This window comes from Dermacentor variabilis, chromosome 9 (assembly GCF_050947875.1).
Source record: "Dermacentor variabilis isolate Ectoservices chromosome 9, ASM5094787v1, whole genome shotgun sequence".
Classification (NCBI taxonomy): domain Eukaryota; kingdom Metazoa; phylum Arthropoda; class Arachnida; order Ixodida; family Ixodidae; genus Dermacentor; species Dermacentor variabilis.
The window spans coordinates 101093867-101111086 of NC_134576.1; the positions used below are offsets into that span (position 1 = coordinate 101093867).

The following is a 17220-nucleotide window of genomic DNA, read 5'->3' on the forward strand; positions in this document are numbered from 1 at the left end:
CATATTGTATGCTGAAGGATGGAAACGGCGAAGACCACGAATATCTACAAGTACGGCACGAAAGAACTAGAGAGTGAAGAAACGCGTACGATAACCGAAACAGAATCGCCGCGTTATTTGAGGTCCGAGCAGGCTGGCGGAGGACAAGAAAAAGACGTGAGTAAATATCTGTCACGGGATACGCGAACGACACACTGCCTCGGGTAACGCATTCCCTCGAGCCGGCCGGTCCCGCGATGTAGCCGTATAACAAGTGGAAAGTGTGAGACATTCGCGCCTTCTCGTTTTCGCCTCCCTCCGTTGCCGCCTACACCGGCAACTATGCAGTGGCCGACGCATTGCGCACGGCATTGCAGGCAGGTGCAAGGAACTTGCGCCGCAGGGCAACGTGTCACCTGTCATCACTCCGGAAAGGGAGCCATACATGCGCTACGGCCACCGCTGATGTTCATGGGGCCGCTGCTGCTTCAAATTACCCTGTTCTTCCCAGTCGTTTTAGCTGCCAACCGATGTGAACTCAAGGTGAGAGCATGCGTACAGGCACTAGTTGTTGTCTGGAACGAGCATTCCGGATTAATTTTAACCACCCGGGTCCTTTGACGAAGAAAACCAAACCACGGTGCACGTCTATTTTTTTGCATTCCGGTTCACAGGCTTTTGGCAACGCGGAAATGATAAAATAGGGAAATGAACGTGGACAAAGAAGACAACTTGTCACCAGGTGTAGTAGTAGTAGTAGTAGTAGTGGTGGTAGTAGCAGTAGTAGTAGTAGTAGTAGTAGTAGTAGTAGTAGTAGTAGTAGTAGTAGTAGTAGTAGTAGCAGCAGCAGCGGCAATAGTAGTAGTAGTAGTAGTAGTAGTAGTAGTAGTAATGGTTATTATAAAAGTAGGGAGAACCAGCAACAGCAGCAGCAGCAGCAGTAGCAGTACTAGGACCAATAGTAGCATGGTATATAGAAGCAGCAGCAGGACGGTGACGCTATTAAATGAGAAAAGAAACAGGAGGAAAAAAATTATGCGCAATTTGAAAAAAATCTACTAGTACGAAATACTGAACGAGTTGACCTGGGTTCATTTCTTGTGTTGTGGCACCGCAGAAAGAGTCCGTAATAGCAAAGAAGACACGGTGAACGCTACATGAGAGCCGATGCTTGCACTTGCCATGTCTTCCTTTCAGTCTCGTTTCTTTTTCTTTCTTCATTTTGCTCTCTTTTTCTCGGTTGTGCCGCCACTAAAGAAATGATATCTAGTTAGTTACACAAAGAAACCATTCTGGTAGCTCGTCGCGCAAGACAAGAATGCTACAGAAGCGTTTCGTCAGCGACTTCGTGCACACGCTTCTTATGACCGCATATCACTGGGCCGGTATAATTCGGCCATTTATAGAACACGTTTTTTTCTTCTAATCCATCGTTCAAGACCGGTCGGTCTTAGCGATAACAAAGGCGCAGGGGCAATGGGGCCACTGGCCACGCCCTAAAACGAAAGAGCTGGAATAATCCCCCTTCCATATGTGTTCCTAACTATAATCCCGTATAGCGCGCCAACCAAAAAAAAAAAATTATGGGATTTTACGTGCCAAAACCACTTTCCGATTGTGAGGCATGCCGTATAGTGGAGGACTCCGCAAATTTCGCCCACCTGGGGTTCTTTAACGTGCACCTAAATCTAAGTACGCGGGTGTTTTCGCATTTCGCTCCCATCGAAATGCGGCCGCCGTGGCCGGGATTCGATCCCGCGACCTCGTGCTCAGCAGCCCAACACCATAGCTACTGAGCAACCACGGCGGGTAGCGCTACAGCCAGATGGCCACGATTGCCATCGCATTATACCGCACTATCGGAGCGATTTTTGTCCACCCAGATCCAGCGCCATGTCACTCGAACTTGATTGCTTCCAATAAATAAACTAGCGTGTCTGTTTCAGAGCAGATTTTCCTGATGGCTACTCTACGCAAAGTTCGGACAAGCGTAGCTCGAAGCCAATTTAGTCGCTGCGGAGACGCTACGTCCGACTGCTTATTGCAAAACACACGTAACAAAAAAATCGTAGGCGGAGAAAAGAAAACGCGGTGCTACATGTGTGAAGTTCAAGGACTTCATAACGAAGTTTCTCATGTAGTATTCTCCCATCCTACTCTAAAAAACATGAACGACATACGCTGTCAGTGTTTTTGTTTCCATTATATTTGTTTGTGGGCTGTCGTTGTCAAGATTGCGGGGAATAACTTTGTGAAGAATGAAAGACAAGGTATGAGCAACTTTGGTGGTAGAGAAGTGGTGGGGTATTCGTGGTTCGGAATTTGGTTCGAAGTTCTTTTTCCCGATCGACGTCCAAAGCCGACGCCGAATTTTCTGCGACCCGGACTCCCTAACGCTGTCGCGTTACAAACACAACAGGTCCGCACTACAGCTTAGGCGCATACCTCATCCACCCGGAAAATGTTCTTTGTTTTTTGGTAACCTGTATGCAGCTGTTCATCATCATCATCATCATCAGCCTAGTTACGCCCACTGCAGGGCAAAGGCCTCTCCCATACTTCTCCAACTACTCCGGTCATGTACTAATTGTGGCCATGTTGTCCCTGCAAACGTCTTAATTTCATCCGCCCACCTAACTTTCTGCCGCCCCCTGCTACGCTTCCCTTCCCTTGGAATCCAGTCCGTAACCCTTAGTGACCATCGGTTATCTTCCCTCCTCATTACATGTCCTGCCCATGCCCATTTCTTTTTCTTGATTTCAACTAAGATGTCGTTTACCCGCGTTTGTTGCCTCACCCAATCTGCTCTTTTCTTATCCCTTAACGTTACACCCATCATTCTTCTTTCCATAGCTCGTTGCGTCGTCCTCAATTTCAGCAGAACCCTTTTCGTAAGCCTCCAGGTTTCTGCCCCATATGTGAGTACTGGTAATACACAGCTGTTATACACTTTCCTTTTGAGGGATAGTGGCAACCTGCTGTTCATGATTTGAGAATGCCTGCCAAACGCACCCCAGCCCATTCTTATTCTTCTGGTTATTTCAGTCTCATGATCCAGATCCGTGGTCACTACCTGCCCTAAGTAGATGTATTCCCTTACCACTTCCAGTGCTTCGCTGCCTATCGTAAACTGCTGTTCTCTTCCGAGACTGTTAAACAATACTTTAGTTTTCTGCAGATTAATTTTCAGACCCACCCTTCTGCTTTGCCTCTCCAGGTCAGTGAGCATGCATTGCAATTGGTCTCCTTAGTTGCTAAGCAAGGCAATATCATCAGCGAATCGCAAGTTGCTAAGGTATTCTCCATCAACTTTTATCCCCAATTCTTCCCACTCCAGGCCTCTGAATACCTCCTGTAAACATGCTGTGAATAGCATTTGAGATATCGTATCTCCCTGTCTGACGCCTTTCTTTATAGGGATTTTGTTGCTTTCTTTGTGGAGGACTACGGTGGCTGTGGAGCCGCTATAGATATCTTCCAGTATTTTTAGATATGGCTCATCTACACCCTGATTCCGTAATGCCTCCATGACTGCTGAGGTTTCGACTGAATCAAACGCTTTCTCGTAATCAATGAAAGCTATATATAAGGGTTGGTTATATTCTGCACATTTCTCTATCACTTGACTGACAGTGTGAATATGGTCTATTGTTGAGTAGCCTTTACGGAATCCTGCCTGGTCCTTTGGTTGACAGAAGTCTAAGGTGTTCCTTATTCTATTTGCGATTACCTTAGTAAATACTTTGTAGGCAACGGACAGTAAGCTGATCGGTCTATAATTTTTCACGTCTTTGGCGTCCCCTTTCTTATGGATTAGGATTATGTTAGCGTTCTTCCAAGATTCCGGTACGCTCGAGGTTATGAGGCATTGCGTAGTATCTCGCAAACATTGTTGTCGGGGGAGTGTGTGTGCGTCTGTGTGAGCGTCCGTGTGCGTGTGTGTGATCGTGCGCGCGCGGGGGCACGAGGGATTGAGCGAGTGTGTACGATGTCCGCACTTTACATTTCTACCCGTAGGGTTGCCCCGAGCACAAGCCGGGCTATATCAACGTGCACCTGCTTAGTCACAGCCACAACGACGCTGGATGGTATTGGACGGTGGACTCTATGTACAACACAGGTGTGCCTTTGTGTTCATCTTACGCGTGTCAGAATTTTTCTTTCCTCATTCCGTTAATTTGTATATAACTTTACTAAGGAACTTAAAGAGAACAGGACTCAAAGAGGACCTGTGCCACTTTCCGAGTGTCTGAAGGTAAAACAGCCCGCTACGCTTTATCTATCTTCGTTTTCTTCTGTATTAAATGTAAAATGCGGAATGTTTGTCTACAGACAGGGCTGGCTATACTGAAATCATAGGCAGTAAAAATAACTATGACAAAAAAATATCACAAAAGTACCAAGTACTGTGAAAAGTCATGACGTAATCGCGGAACACTAACAGAGGAAATGCATGGATGACGGAGAAGAAAAAGAACGAAAGTGACGCTCATGTTACGTACGCCATCTGACGGTGTTCTAAAGCGACCTGTTCTGAAGCGGTGTGTTCCACAGCGCTATAGGCCTTTATCGATCTGTCAGAAATGCAGGAAGCAAGTAATGCCACATTCTTGTCATTGGAAAACACATCCTTAAGGCAGGCTCCTAAAATATGTCTGGTCCTTTTGTACCGGGCCGCTCGACAATTTCGCCCTACTTTGTCTTAGCATCTCACGTCACTCCGCAGTAAATGGCTGCTGGCGTGTGGTAGACTGCGAGATAAGTGCACGCAGCGTCAATTCAGAGCATTTGCTCTGGCCGCGCGGGCACCCTGTGATCGTAACGGCAAAGTACGCGCCGATGTACTAGACACGCTGCCGAATGGCGTCACTGTCACATGTCGAGGTGACGTACGGCAAGAGCGTCAGGGCGCAACTCCACAGTGAAACACTCCTTCAGTTCCGAGAACTTCCTGCCTCAGCAGGGAAGGAGCTCGACAGTGCTGAACAATAAACCAATCCTCGCATATGTGCCAAGGCATTTAAAGCGCAGCTCCTAGGCCCCCGTTCCTGTGGCGAGCGTCGGCGTAGGCGTCGTGCCTCGTAACCAAGCGGGCGAGTACAGTGAAGGATGAAAGGAAACGCGGAGCGTAGCGGGGGATGAAAGACGGCGATAGCGAAAAGAGCGCGAGGAGGAAAGTGGAGGAGGAGGCTAGAGCGAAAGCGTGACAAGAAAAGCGTAGTGCTGCGCAAAACGGCCTTTGCAGCGACGATGGCTACGAGATGGCGCCAGTGTAGCGCGCGTCGTCGGTATGGAAACAAAGCGCTGCATGAGTGGATGTCTATTTGCGGCGGCTCCTGTGAATCGCGCCCACGCGTCACCCCCGCGCTGCCTCTCTAGATCTACAGATTAGCGTGGCAGTCGTGCCACACTTCGCTTCGTTTGCAACGTGGCGCGCGAGACAGATTGTCCGCGCCAGCTAATATATCGCGAAATGAAAACACGCATATAGCTGCGCTCAGATTTCGCATTAGGGAGTATCGTAATCGTCCGTGAATTTTTTTTCTCGTGCATGGGTGACCACTGAATCTGCGGCAAAACTCGTTCTCGCTGTCTGAGAGATTTGGGGGCTGATGAATGTGGCGCAGATCCCCACATACCCTTATGATCTTTTGTTGCACCTTGCATGGGTAATGGGCTTCCCAAGCCACCCTTAACGCATTCAAAGTAAAATAATACAGCTGTCCTCTTTCTGTCCAACATCGCTCCGGCATTGCACCGCCCACAGTGCAAATGATCTACACCGGCGCGACGAGAGCTCTGTGGGACAAGCCCAGCCGACGCTACGTGTCAGCGGAGAACGTATTCTTTTCGCGCTGGTGGAACGAGCAGTCGGCCGACATGCGAAGGAAGGTTCAAAGTATGGTGGAGTCAGGTACGTTCTTCGTCTTGGTCTTTATTAATTCATACTGCCCAAATATTTATTTTATTTTGCCGAATAAACTTTTGAAAAACGCCTGCGGCGGAAGCAGCACTTCTGCCTTTTCGGATGGATGGCTTAGAGGGCGTCAATTTGATTTACAATAAACTTTTGAAAAACGCCTGCGGCGGAAGCAGCACTTCTGCCTTTTCGGATAGATGGCTTAGAGGGCGTCAATTTGATTTACAAATTGCAACGTTCATATGGATGATTAGTACATTACAGCTTGTAAACTATTTACTTATTTATTTATTTATTTATTTATTTATTTATTTATTTATTCATGTGCGCATGCTGCCACTGAAGAATCGAGCTCAGTCGGTAGAGCAGTCATAAGCATTTAGCGGAAATCTGTACAAAGGCGATATTCTTCATATATTGGTCCTCGAAATTAAATAGAAACTGGAACAAGATTCTAACGCATATCCTCGTGTTAACTGCGGGAATTGGAATATTTGGAATGTCATTCCATTTCGTAGCGCATTTCGGGGATGGATATTTCTAAACAGCGGCTTATCTTCGGATTTCCGATAAATAGAGGTGACTCCATTACTGTCTCCTTTAATTCCGAATTTCAACATGTTGTCTTAAAGCGAACAATAAAATCTTCAATTGCAATTCTCATTAGCCATCGGAACAATGCGACTTATCTTGCAAGTCATGTTTACCTATTCAACTTATTCGACTCAGGTGGCAGCACTGAACTTTCTCCTTCTTTTCTAGTCGGGAAGATTTCTGACAAGGCATCAATAATAAGATTAAGTTATTTTACTTTAAATAATTGTATGCTAAGAAAGAGTAAGAAATGACAAGCTGCTTCAGCAAGACAAAAAATATAGGCAATCTCTCCTCTCGCACTACTCTGAACTATACAAACACGAATAGTTTACTTCGCGTAGATAATTACGTGGCAAAGTGCAAAAACGGCTATCCTGCTGCACAATCTTATAAGCTTAACCTACGTGCCTGTAGAGTACATAAAAGCGCCGATTGTTGCCCCTCCCATATCGAGCTATCTCAATGCATAAACAACTAAAATTGAGAGCGCGCGTCTCGAAAGTGTAGACGTTTGAACGGGACTACTATACGCGGATAAGTTCCAAACAATGGCTCGCAATTTTCATATGTTGAATGCATTCAAATCGTAGCACTCTACGGTTAAATAAATGTTTTCGTATGTCGAAATTGCGTTCAGAAGTTTACAATTCAACGTTCGCTTAAATCGTCGCATTGCTGGTACTTTCGGTTCTGAAAGAATTCTCGTGTCCCCGACTCAGAAAAACGATTTCTCTGTTCTGCTCACCATAGTGCGACATTCACTACATTCCACTTTATGTGAGCTAGACATTGCGTACCACCTTAAGGCGATTATACGGCATGGCGTTCACATTTAAAAAAATATGTTCGGTCTATAAACTCGTCGGTCATCCGCGCTGCAAACCGCACGGGCCCTGAAGCACTTCTTGAAGACGACTGACCTCTGCAGTCGCCTTCGATTGCGCAGTGAACGAAGTTATGTGCGTGCGTGAGCAGCACTTGTTCTTCCTTCTTCATTTCCTTTTCGGTCCGCTTTCCCCTACACCAGTGTAGGGTAGCAAACCAGCTGCAACCTGCGCTTCATCTGCTTTGTTTCTCGCTCTTTCTACTCAATCGACAGCTTACGCAGGAAAACACACTTGAACACCATGGGTCACTTTATTTGTGCACTGTTCGCGCACGAAGCTGCTACGAAAACATCAATCAACTGAGCTATTAACGCGATGCCGTTAAGCACCCCGTATCGCAGAAAATCTGGCGTCGGCGCTCGGCGTCCAGCGTCGGACGTCGTCTCAACAAAACATTTCGAACCACCCATACCCAGGCCCTCCATGTGGCGCAAGGAAGTTAGCGTACTAACTGAATTTCTCAAGCTAAAATACGTAAAAGAAATCGTAAAGCACGGCTTACACATAGCCTGCAGGCATGATAGCGTCATATTGTAATTTGACTATACGAGAAAACATAATTCTATTTGTAATGTAATGCGTAATAATGTTGTAATGTAATGCGCCTCCGCCGAATCGCGGCCCACACAAGAGGCCGCGTTTCTACCACAAAGCCCGCCTTCGCGCATAGCGTTCGCGGCCAGTGTTTCCCGGTAAACATTATGGCTACATGCGCTCCAGTTGCCGGGAAGCGTGAGAAGCAGTAAGGAATCTTGGAATGCTATCCCGTTCCACACTTAAAAGCGAAGCTTAAGCGTCCTGCAAAACTTTTTGTTCGTGGCTAAGGCACGTTTGGAAAGTGAACTGGAGAGACGAGACAAAAGGGAGAGAAGACACGTGACGGAACTTGTCTTGCATCACTTTTGCCTCGCATTTCCTAATTTCAGCAGTTAAATTCTTCCGATAGTTACAACAGAGGCGTTGGCGGTGTTCCTCTATAAATGCTGAACAGTATCTTGTGCGCCGTACCTCAGTATCTCATAGTGCGCCGTATCTTTTGCCACGTTGAGGCCCTGTAATGGCAGAGCTCTTAGTTATTTTCCCACTTCCACTCTTTCTGTCCTTTACCATCCACGGTTTAGCAAACATAGCGCAATCCAGCGAAACCACACTGCCTTTCCTGTGTCTCTCTCTCTCTCTCTCTCTCTCTCATACAGACGCACTCTTTATGCCTACGACATTCTATCACAGGACGACTCCAGTTCGTTGGCGGTGGATGGGTGCAGAACGACGAGGCGGTGACCCACTACACGGCCATCATTGACCAGATGACGCTGGGACTGCGCTTCCTCAACGACACTTTCGGTCCCGACTGCGGCACGCCCAGCGTAGCCTGGCAGGCCGACCCCTTTGGACACAGCATCGCGCAGGCGGCCCTTTTCGCCAGGGTTGGGAGCTTCAATCGATTCGTTGCAGCGCCAAACGCACAAAAGTTTCGAATGTCTATCAGATATAGAGATAACCAAGCAATTTTAATGGAAGGTCACAAGGCAGAAATGAACTTTTTGAAAATGGTGCATAATCCTTCAAAAGTATAGGAAAAGGTACCTACATCATTTTAGTTTAAAGCCAGAGAGGTTCTTCGTGTAATTTCCTTGGAGAGAAAGGTTCGGCGGTGCAGAAAGTTAGATTTACTTAATATTTCAGCGCACTGCGCTTTGAATTCATTACTCCACGCACCTAAAACTGCTAGCGGCTGCTCCGATCAGGCAAGGGTCACCGGTTGGCTCCCTGATTATACCGTTGGAACAAGATGAATGATTTTTTTGAGTGTGACGCTGTCCTTCTGAGAACGAGGGGAGCAGCTCGCTGTACCTCCGCATTATTCTATAAGACGGTGACACTATTATGCACTTAGCAGTCTTGGCCTATTTCAGGCCCTTTGAGTGCATCCAGTTACTTAACCTCTTGCACCAACCCAGTACGCCAAGTTTACTATCTTGGGCCACTAGGTCGCGATGCCGACGTGGTCGTTTCATTAACGTCGCACTAGCTTCGTCATCCGTTTCCCGCCACGTGTCCCGTATCTGCAAAACCTAAACAGACCCGTATGCGTGTTCATCGGAAGCAACTCTTGAGGCTGGTCATTCAGTTCAAGTTGCATGGAGGCCTTAGACAATTCGAGGAATGTGAACACAGTTCCCCCGACAAGAGAAGCTGGGATGTCCTCCAGAAGAGGCAATGGATAGTGATCTACCTCAACGGCCTTCATTAACACTGAATTATGCAGTCACCGCATATCCTCATTTCTGAGCCACTTTTCTTTTGTACGTACAGGGTCCTCCATATTTCGCTTAGCGTACTCGAACAAAGATGTTGCGCTTACAGCTGCACTGTTGTTGCTGAAATATTGCAGAAGAATTGTATTTTAGTGTCTACGTCGTTCAATGTAACGCTTGTCACAGTTAATTGCCTGGTACTGAAGAAATAAGTGCAAATTTGCCTTCTCTTAAAAACCTCCTAAAAGCATCTTAAAGACCAGATAATTTAATGTGGCAAGTGTTAGAGTGAACGACATAGATTCCAAATTGTGATCCTTCTGGGAAATTTTCCGAAGAACAGTGTAGCGGTCAGCAAAAAATCTTTTTTCGAACACGCTAAGCGAAATATGGTAGGACCCTGTATACTACAGGGGCTTCGCCAATGTGCTGTACCTAAAGCTGTATATGACACCAGCCTTCTCGAATTGCACCAACTGTCTTACCATCTGCTCTCGCTAGTCATATGGCACAGGTCGCGCTTTACAGATCACGTGGTTCGCACTCTGCCTCAAGCGAACACTGCCCTTTAATCCTGTAACTGCACCATACCCGGGATCAAAAACGTCAGACTACAGCTCCTTCGATCATTTCACGACTTCTGAAGCTGACATTGCTGGGACAGCCTCAACATTTAGAACTACTTCGGGCAGATTTTGCGCTGCATTGCGAAAGTTGACTTTAATATTCGCCACCCAGTCACGCCCAAGAAGCGTAGGCAATGCGCACACTCTTTTAATGTTTGGCGATGCCTAACGGGAGGTGATAGCTTTGATTTTCGTAGCTCCCATCTACCTCCACAACGCCTCTAACGCTAACTGCCGTGCCATAATACGCGGCAAGCTTCCCTCCCTGCTCGTTATACACCAAGTTTGGGAAATGTTCAGTGGTCACGCCGCTGCCGAAAACTTACACCAGTAGCGAGGTAGAATAAACTTAGTTACTGCAATATTAGCTCTGTGTTTGTCTGGATGAGCCCTGCACCACCAGGTGGCGTTAACATGCAGGCCGTTCATGGTTGCATCTCCACTCATCCAGCAAAACGCCCAGTCCGCTTGCGTTTACCGCAATACTGAAGACGCTAGAACTCTCTAATGTTATCGCCCACCTATTTGTAGCACGAGGGTACGCAGGAAACTCCAACGATAAAGAAAGCTTTGAAGTAGCGCGAAGGTTCATCCCTCTGCTCCCCTCGCATTTGCGGACCCCGGCTTGGCCCAGTGTGAATACTTCTACTTCACACTTATCCGGATAATGCAAATAGGCTAAACTTTCCCAGCGTGCGTTGCAGTAATCACTTATCGGATTGGCTGCTTCTAAAAGCTATACAATAGATGAAACTTAGTTATGCAGAAAATCGGAACCTCTCAAATCCGAAAAGATCAACGCGGAAAGGGCTCTCGTGATTCACTACTGCGCATCAGGATTAGCACTGCACGTTGCCTGGTCACATCATTATCATAATCGACATCTCTTTATCTCTCTCCTATCTCTCTTCATCCCCATACCCCTTCCCCCAGTGCAGGGTAGCAAACCGGACGTCCATCTGATTAACTTCCTTGCCTTTCCTGTCTTCTATTTTGGTCTCATTCTCTCTCTCTCTCTCTTATTTGTGCTCTTCGTAAGAACCAAGGCTTCTCCAAGCAATTTTCAAGCGTCCCTTAAATGACCTGTCTCCGTGAAATTCTTGCGCTTCTCACATAAGGATCATCCTTTTGAAATGTTCGCTCATATTTACTGAAACTTATCGCTCTACAGACTCACTGTGTGTTCGTCTCGTTGCAGATGGGCTTCAGCAGCGCCATGATCGGCCGCATATCGTGGGACACCAAGAAAAAATTGCAGGAGGCCCGTGCCATGGAGTTTATCTGGGAGGCCGACAGCCCTGAACAGGGAAAGTATCTGATTTATTCTATACAATGGCATCAGGAAGCCAACTACAGTAACACTTCGGACGGCGTGGAAAGCCTAGTTGAAAGCAGTGGAGAGAGAGAGAGCTTTTTATTTGAAATACTGATACATCTATGGCGTATCAGTAGGCGCCTGCCTGCTACTCTGCTTAGGGTAGGGGATCGGGTACAGAAAGACCCTAGGAGAAGGAGGGCGGGAAAGAGAAGAAAAACGAGAAAAAATATTTGATCATAGTAAAGTTATTGTACTTATTCAAGTGGTAAATTTTTGCACGGATGCTACTCGACAGTGCAGATATAAAGGAGCCTCCGTGACAATTGTCGCATCTGAAACAGGAGCGGAAGTGTCCCAAAGCGCTGGCAAAAGTGGCCGGTTTTGATAACAAACCTGGAAAAAAAATTGCACGGATCCCAGGCACTGTGGAAATCGACGTCGTGGGAAGCGTTTTACGGGCAGCCGGCTATATACAGCATTGTTTGGGCTTCCGCAAAGCGTTACTAGGTTAACCGATGTGTTTGTGTAAATCCAGGATTTGGGTGTGTGTGACGCGAGTACTGTCAACTACAATTAGCGCGTGTGCGTGACGACAGCGGCAAGACGAAGACCAATCGTGACGAAGGTCGCACAATTTCCACGAACGATCGAATTCACGTGAACGAGCGGCGTGTAGGTGCAAAATGGGTAAGAGACGCAGAATACAAGATGCTCAGTGACGGCAGCGCATAGTATCGATCACTAGGAGGACACAAACGGGTGACTCGACGGCGATACTGTAGCCCACCCTGAAGCCCGTGTCCGTTCATGGCCATTCGGACGAGTGGCCTCGTGCACGGCCGCCACATGCGCAGTTGTAGCCGGAGTAGAACGCCGCCTCCCCTCTCTCCCCTTTCCCCGGTGCATCGCGCGCGACGGAAGACGGCGCGCTTGCCTCGGCCGAGCCGTGGTTACGGTGCCATAGTGTCATTCGACATAGCGTTGTCGTACTCGGACTCCACGCGCACAACGAAAGAGAAGATTTTGATGCTTGATTAAGCGTCCTGGTGACGGCGAGAAGGGCCGTGAAAGCTTTGGGAGGAACGAGAAGGCGACGCCCTTGTATCGCCGACGCTTGGAAATCGCGCCTGGGAAACTTGATTTTCAAAAACTGTTTGAACGAATGCAGTCACCACCCGGTGTCCAGCTGCCGAGATGCAGGGACCTTCTCACTCGTGCCACCTGGCTCGAGCGCAGGCTGAACGCGAGAATCCGAAGCGAGAGTCGGATTACGAAGCTGCAACGGCGATGCAATGAGCATGGCATCACGAGCAAGAAATTGCAGCCACTGGTCCAAGTTAGTGCACAACTTGGCCCACTAGGGCGGCCTAAGTTCCTGCCACGGTTATAACGTCAAGACATGCGTACGTGCATATGTCATGCAATTTATGTCATTATTGTTATGCCTGCCGTGGACATTCATGGAAATCGTGCGAAAAACCTCGCATTTAGGTGGATCTTAAATAAACTTCGAACGGTTTAAAATTATTCCATAGTGTCCCACCAGGGCGCGCCTCATAATCAGCCTCGTGGTCCTGGCCCCTAATACCACAGAATTTAATTTTATTGATGGTAACTTGAGCGGCGTTCTCTGCTGCAGGGGGTGACGGTGGCCACATCTTCACCTGGGTGCCCGAGCGCTATTATGAAACACCGCAGGGCCTCTGCTTTGCCTGGCCACCGAAAGACTGCAGCCGAGAAGAGGTGAGGAAGCCTGTGTTCTTCCGCCTGTCGTCAAGTGCGCACCAGTTAGGTTGAAGCTGTTGTTGCGACTAGAACTTTCGGTATATGCTGCTCCTATACTATCAACCTGATCCCTCCTAGGTTCCATGTGTCAGCGGAAATTTATAGCAAATATTTTCCACTCGCATAAGTGGAACGGGGTTCCACATAAGTTTGCAAAATATGGTGCACGACTGTACATATATTTCTTTTTCTTTTCACAGATAATAAAAACCTGGAACTACGTTCCAGGCAAATAGTCACTAGTTACCAGAACACTGTTCGACGTGTTTGTACTACCTGCTATCTGCAACACTACGTCAACAAAGTATAAATAGAATAATGATTTAAAATCAAGTATGGTGCCGACAGATGGAGTAGCACAGTGCGTCATAAAAGTTACAAACATCCTTGTTTGTAACTTTATAATATAGTAAGGGATTAGTTATGCAGAATGATGCCCCGCAAAATGGACCCAAATGGTCATTTCGCCGAAGATACAACAAAGAAAATACGGGCGCTAAATACGCTTCACAATTTCCTTGTCTATGGCCTCACGTCGATGCCGCTTTACGAAGTTGTTGAGGAGCTTAGGAAATCAGGGAGAAACAGCGAGGAGCTTGCGCGGCGAAAGCTTCCTGTCTGACGTTGCCTTTTCCCCTCCATTATACACGAGAATTGCGTATTCTGTATATGTGATGCAGGCCACTTAAAGGGGCCCCTAAACACTTTTCAAACTCATCACAGAATGGCCCTGCTGTTCAAGGACGTCGTCTCATGAATCTCACCCAGCAAAATTTTTTTTCGAATCCTTCAACTATAAGTAGAGTTATGAGCACCGATACCCACCTTTCTCTTTTCGTATCCGCTAACGCACTGGAAGGTACAAAACAGAGAAGCCAAGAGCGCGAAGCCCCGGCCAGAAGTCGAGTGTCGCGACGGCGAAAGCGCTCGTCGCGGCACCCGGTTACGTGGCACGTCGCTGCCATCTCGCGGGCCACGCTCAGCTGACGCAGTTACGCGCAGTGCAAAGATGAAATAATTTTATTGCGATAGCAATCATACGGCCACTCCATGCGCATTTCTGCTGTCGGCGTCGGGGTCGCCGTCGCCGTGAGGTTCCGCATAAAGTCCAAAGGCGATAACACAGTCTCTGCGCGCCCTACGCTGTATGTGCGAGTGAAAGCGTGCGAGTGGAGCCGACGATGGCGGCTCAACTTCCCCCGCGCGGAGACGAAAACGGGGAGGAAGCACGCCGTGTTCCGTCGCGCGCGAAGCACCGGCGAAAGGGGAGAGAGGGGAGGCGGCGTTCTACTCCGGGTACAACTGCTCATGTGGCGGCCGTGTCCTGAGAGGGATCTGAAATGGGGGGGGGGGGGGGCAGAGTCCAAGTGGGTCCAAGCAGAGTCCAAGTGGTAGCTCGTAGCTTTGTGCGTGCTGTGTAGTAAAAATTAGTCGTATTTACGCGCCGAAACCACGATCTGATTATGAGGCACGCCGTAGTGGGGGACTCCGGAAATTCGGACTACCTCGGGTTTCTTAACGTGCACTTAAACTAAGTACACGCGCGTTTTCGTATTTCGACCCCATCGAAGTGCTGTGTGTTCTCGGCGCTTACTTTGCGTTGAAGCGATGGACAGCACGAATGTGACTTCGCTCGCTGCTCCTGCCGCGTTTCCAGCGTTTTGACAGAGAGTTTCCGCCGTCATCGAGTGAGATGTGTCATGCTTGCTTGTGCGCGCGTGACACCGTGCTTGTTGATTTAGTTAATGTGCCTATGTTTACAAGTTTGTACAGCCGATAAAACTACTATCATTGCTTCGTATAGCTGTCCACTAATTTGTATCGCAATCAATGATTCGTTTTCCGGCGAAACTGCATCTTTTTTCTGTCGTTTTGAGAATGCAGAGATATATACATTTTCTTTTAATTTATTTAATTCAAAATTAGCAATTCATTATTACTGAGAATGCTCTCGCGATCATTAAATCAGCCACTAGCGTTGGTGGGCCCAGCTGCTTTCGATGACGCTGCATGGCGGCACTGCGGAAGCGAGAGCAAGCGACCTTTTGTTGTTTTAGCTACGAGATTGAAAATTGCCTGCTGTATGCAGTGCAGTATAATTTGATTCCCGTTTTCCCTGCAGCCTCTACGATGGATCGGCAACGCTTTCTTATACTCTTTTGTCGCATGTTTCAGGACCCGTTTAAGAACTTGAATGTCAATAGTTGGGTAGACTGATCATTTCCCCGCGCTGTATATCGTATTGAAACCAGCTTCCTGCTGTCATTGCGAACACTTCATTGAACGGCGTGATCACTGCACCACTTTAGGTTATATTTTATTCGTGAGACTACTTTGCGATGCTTATAAAAGCATTTTGTTCAATGTATAGTTTGTTGTATTTCTTAGTTTTTGTTTATTGTATTACATTCAGCTTGGCTTAATTTCTTCTGCTTGCATATGTTGTCAGACCTGCGGGGTAATTGCCCTCCCCTTCCGCCCCACCAGCGATGGGGCTATTTGGTTACATCTATATCCAAATTGATGACTCAGCAAATTATATAAGTTCTTTTTATGTGTGTGGGTGTCATACAGGTGGAACGTAGTCCGAACTTTCTCGTGGAGTACGCGCAATCACAGGTAAGTGCAGCTCACGGTAATTGCCACTAAAAGGCGCGGATGTTTTGCGAGAAACATTGTCTGCAAATAATAATAATAACACTGAAGTTCATATGCGCCCCTGCAACGCTAAGGGATGTTGCACTTAAAGAAATTCCTGCTGTTTAGGTTACTAATTGTTTTTATTTGTTTATTTTGCGATAGAACTTCGTTACATACTTCATCGCGTTCCTCATATGTTCCACTGAGTGAATAGAACATGCTTGCAAAAAATAATAAGCTTATTAAATGGAACCCATTTACCACGAATGTCCTTCATCAGTTCGGTTCTTTCTTCTGTCGAACTTGGCACTTTTATTCGTATATCACCCTAAATATTCTCTTTTAAACATAGGTTCCAGTAAGTGGTACATATCCGCAAAGGGGTTCCTCTTACTAAGTGGCGCTTATGTGGAACAAAGCTGGGAGTGTAGAAAGCTGCTGTTCGCTTCTATCTCATGACAAGAAGGGCTCCCCTTTAGACGTAAAAACGGGCCATTCGTGGCGAGCGAGTCTGTAGGAGCGATTTAAGGTAATCAAGACAGTCCACGCAGTAGAGTCACGCTGCCTTCTGACGCAAAGGTACAGGTAGAACTATTTCTGTCCGCACACGCATCCCACCGCTCTCGCCTGATGCTAATTAGCGGCGCGACGCTTAAGAAGGTAAACTGCGAAGGCACTCAGGCTGTAATGCACCATCGTGGCTGCGAATTCAGCGACAACCTTGTTAGAAACTAAGCGGTCGGAAGCAAGTCAACGAACGATGACACTTGACAATTGGCATAACTGAAAGTTCGATACTTCAGATACGATATTTGCGTATAGCACATGCGCCGATCTCAGGAAATCTTGTAATGGGAATTTTATGCACCTTGGAGACCAGTATAATTAAATTTAGGTCATCTAAGACAGCTCTTCGTTGCCTATACGCTGCGGCCCTCCACCTTGCCGGGACTGCGCCGAACGCACGATTTAACTCGGTATCAACATTAAGCCCATGTGCAGAAGTGCACTTCGCCAGAATGTGGGAGGTCAACTGCATGGATTCAAAACCTCTCGCTGTGGAAAAGGTCGTTTTACCGCGGCTACTGTTGCCACCAACTCAGAAAGTAATAGCTGCCTTTCTGCAGTTTATGAAGTCGAGAGAGACCTCGCTGAATCACTGTAGTTTCGATGCGCACCTACGGACAAAGCAACATCCTCAGTGTATAAT

The 17220-nt window shown here is 47.3% G+C and overlaps 2 protein-coding genes across 2 annotated transcripts in view; both read left to right on the plus strand.

The window, feature by feature from the left end:
- The first annotated feature begins 296 nt into the window (after positions 1-296).
- On the plus strand, positions 297-12826 carry LOC142558472 (lysosomal alpha-mannosidase-like). Its single transcript, XM_075670604.1, has 6 exons — positions 297-522; positions 3997-4099; positions 5747-5893; positions 8614-8810; positions 11466-11578; positions 12754-12826. The coding sequence occupies exons 1-6, from the start codon at positions 322-324 to the stop codon at positions 12824-12826; spliced, it is 834 nt and encodes a 277-aa protein (XP_075526719.1). The 5' UTR covers positions 297-321.
- Positions 12827-13229: 403 nt separating this feature from the next.
- The window catches only part of LOC142558473 (lysosomal alpha-mannosidase-like), a 49230-nt gene continuing 45239 nt past the window's right edge, over positions 13230-17220 (plus strand). The window contains exons 1-2 of the mRNA XM_075670605.1: positions 13230-13328; positions 15945-15989. The gene's annotated coding sequence lies outside the window, so the exon portion shown is untranslated. The remainder of the gene's footprint in view (positions 13329-15944; positions 15990-17220) is intronic.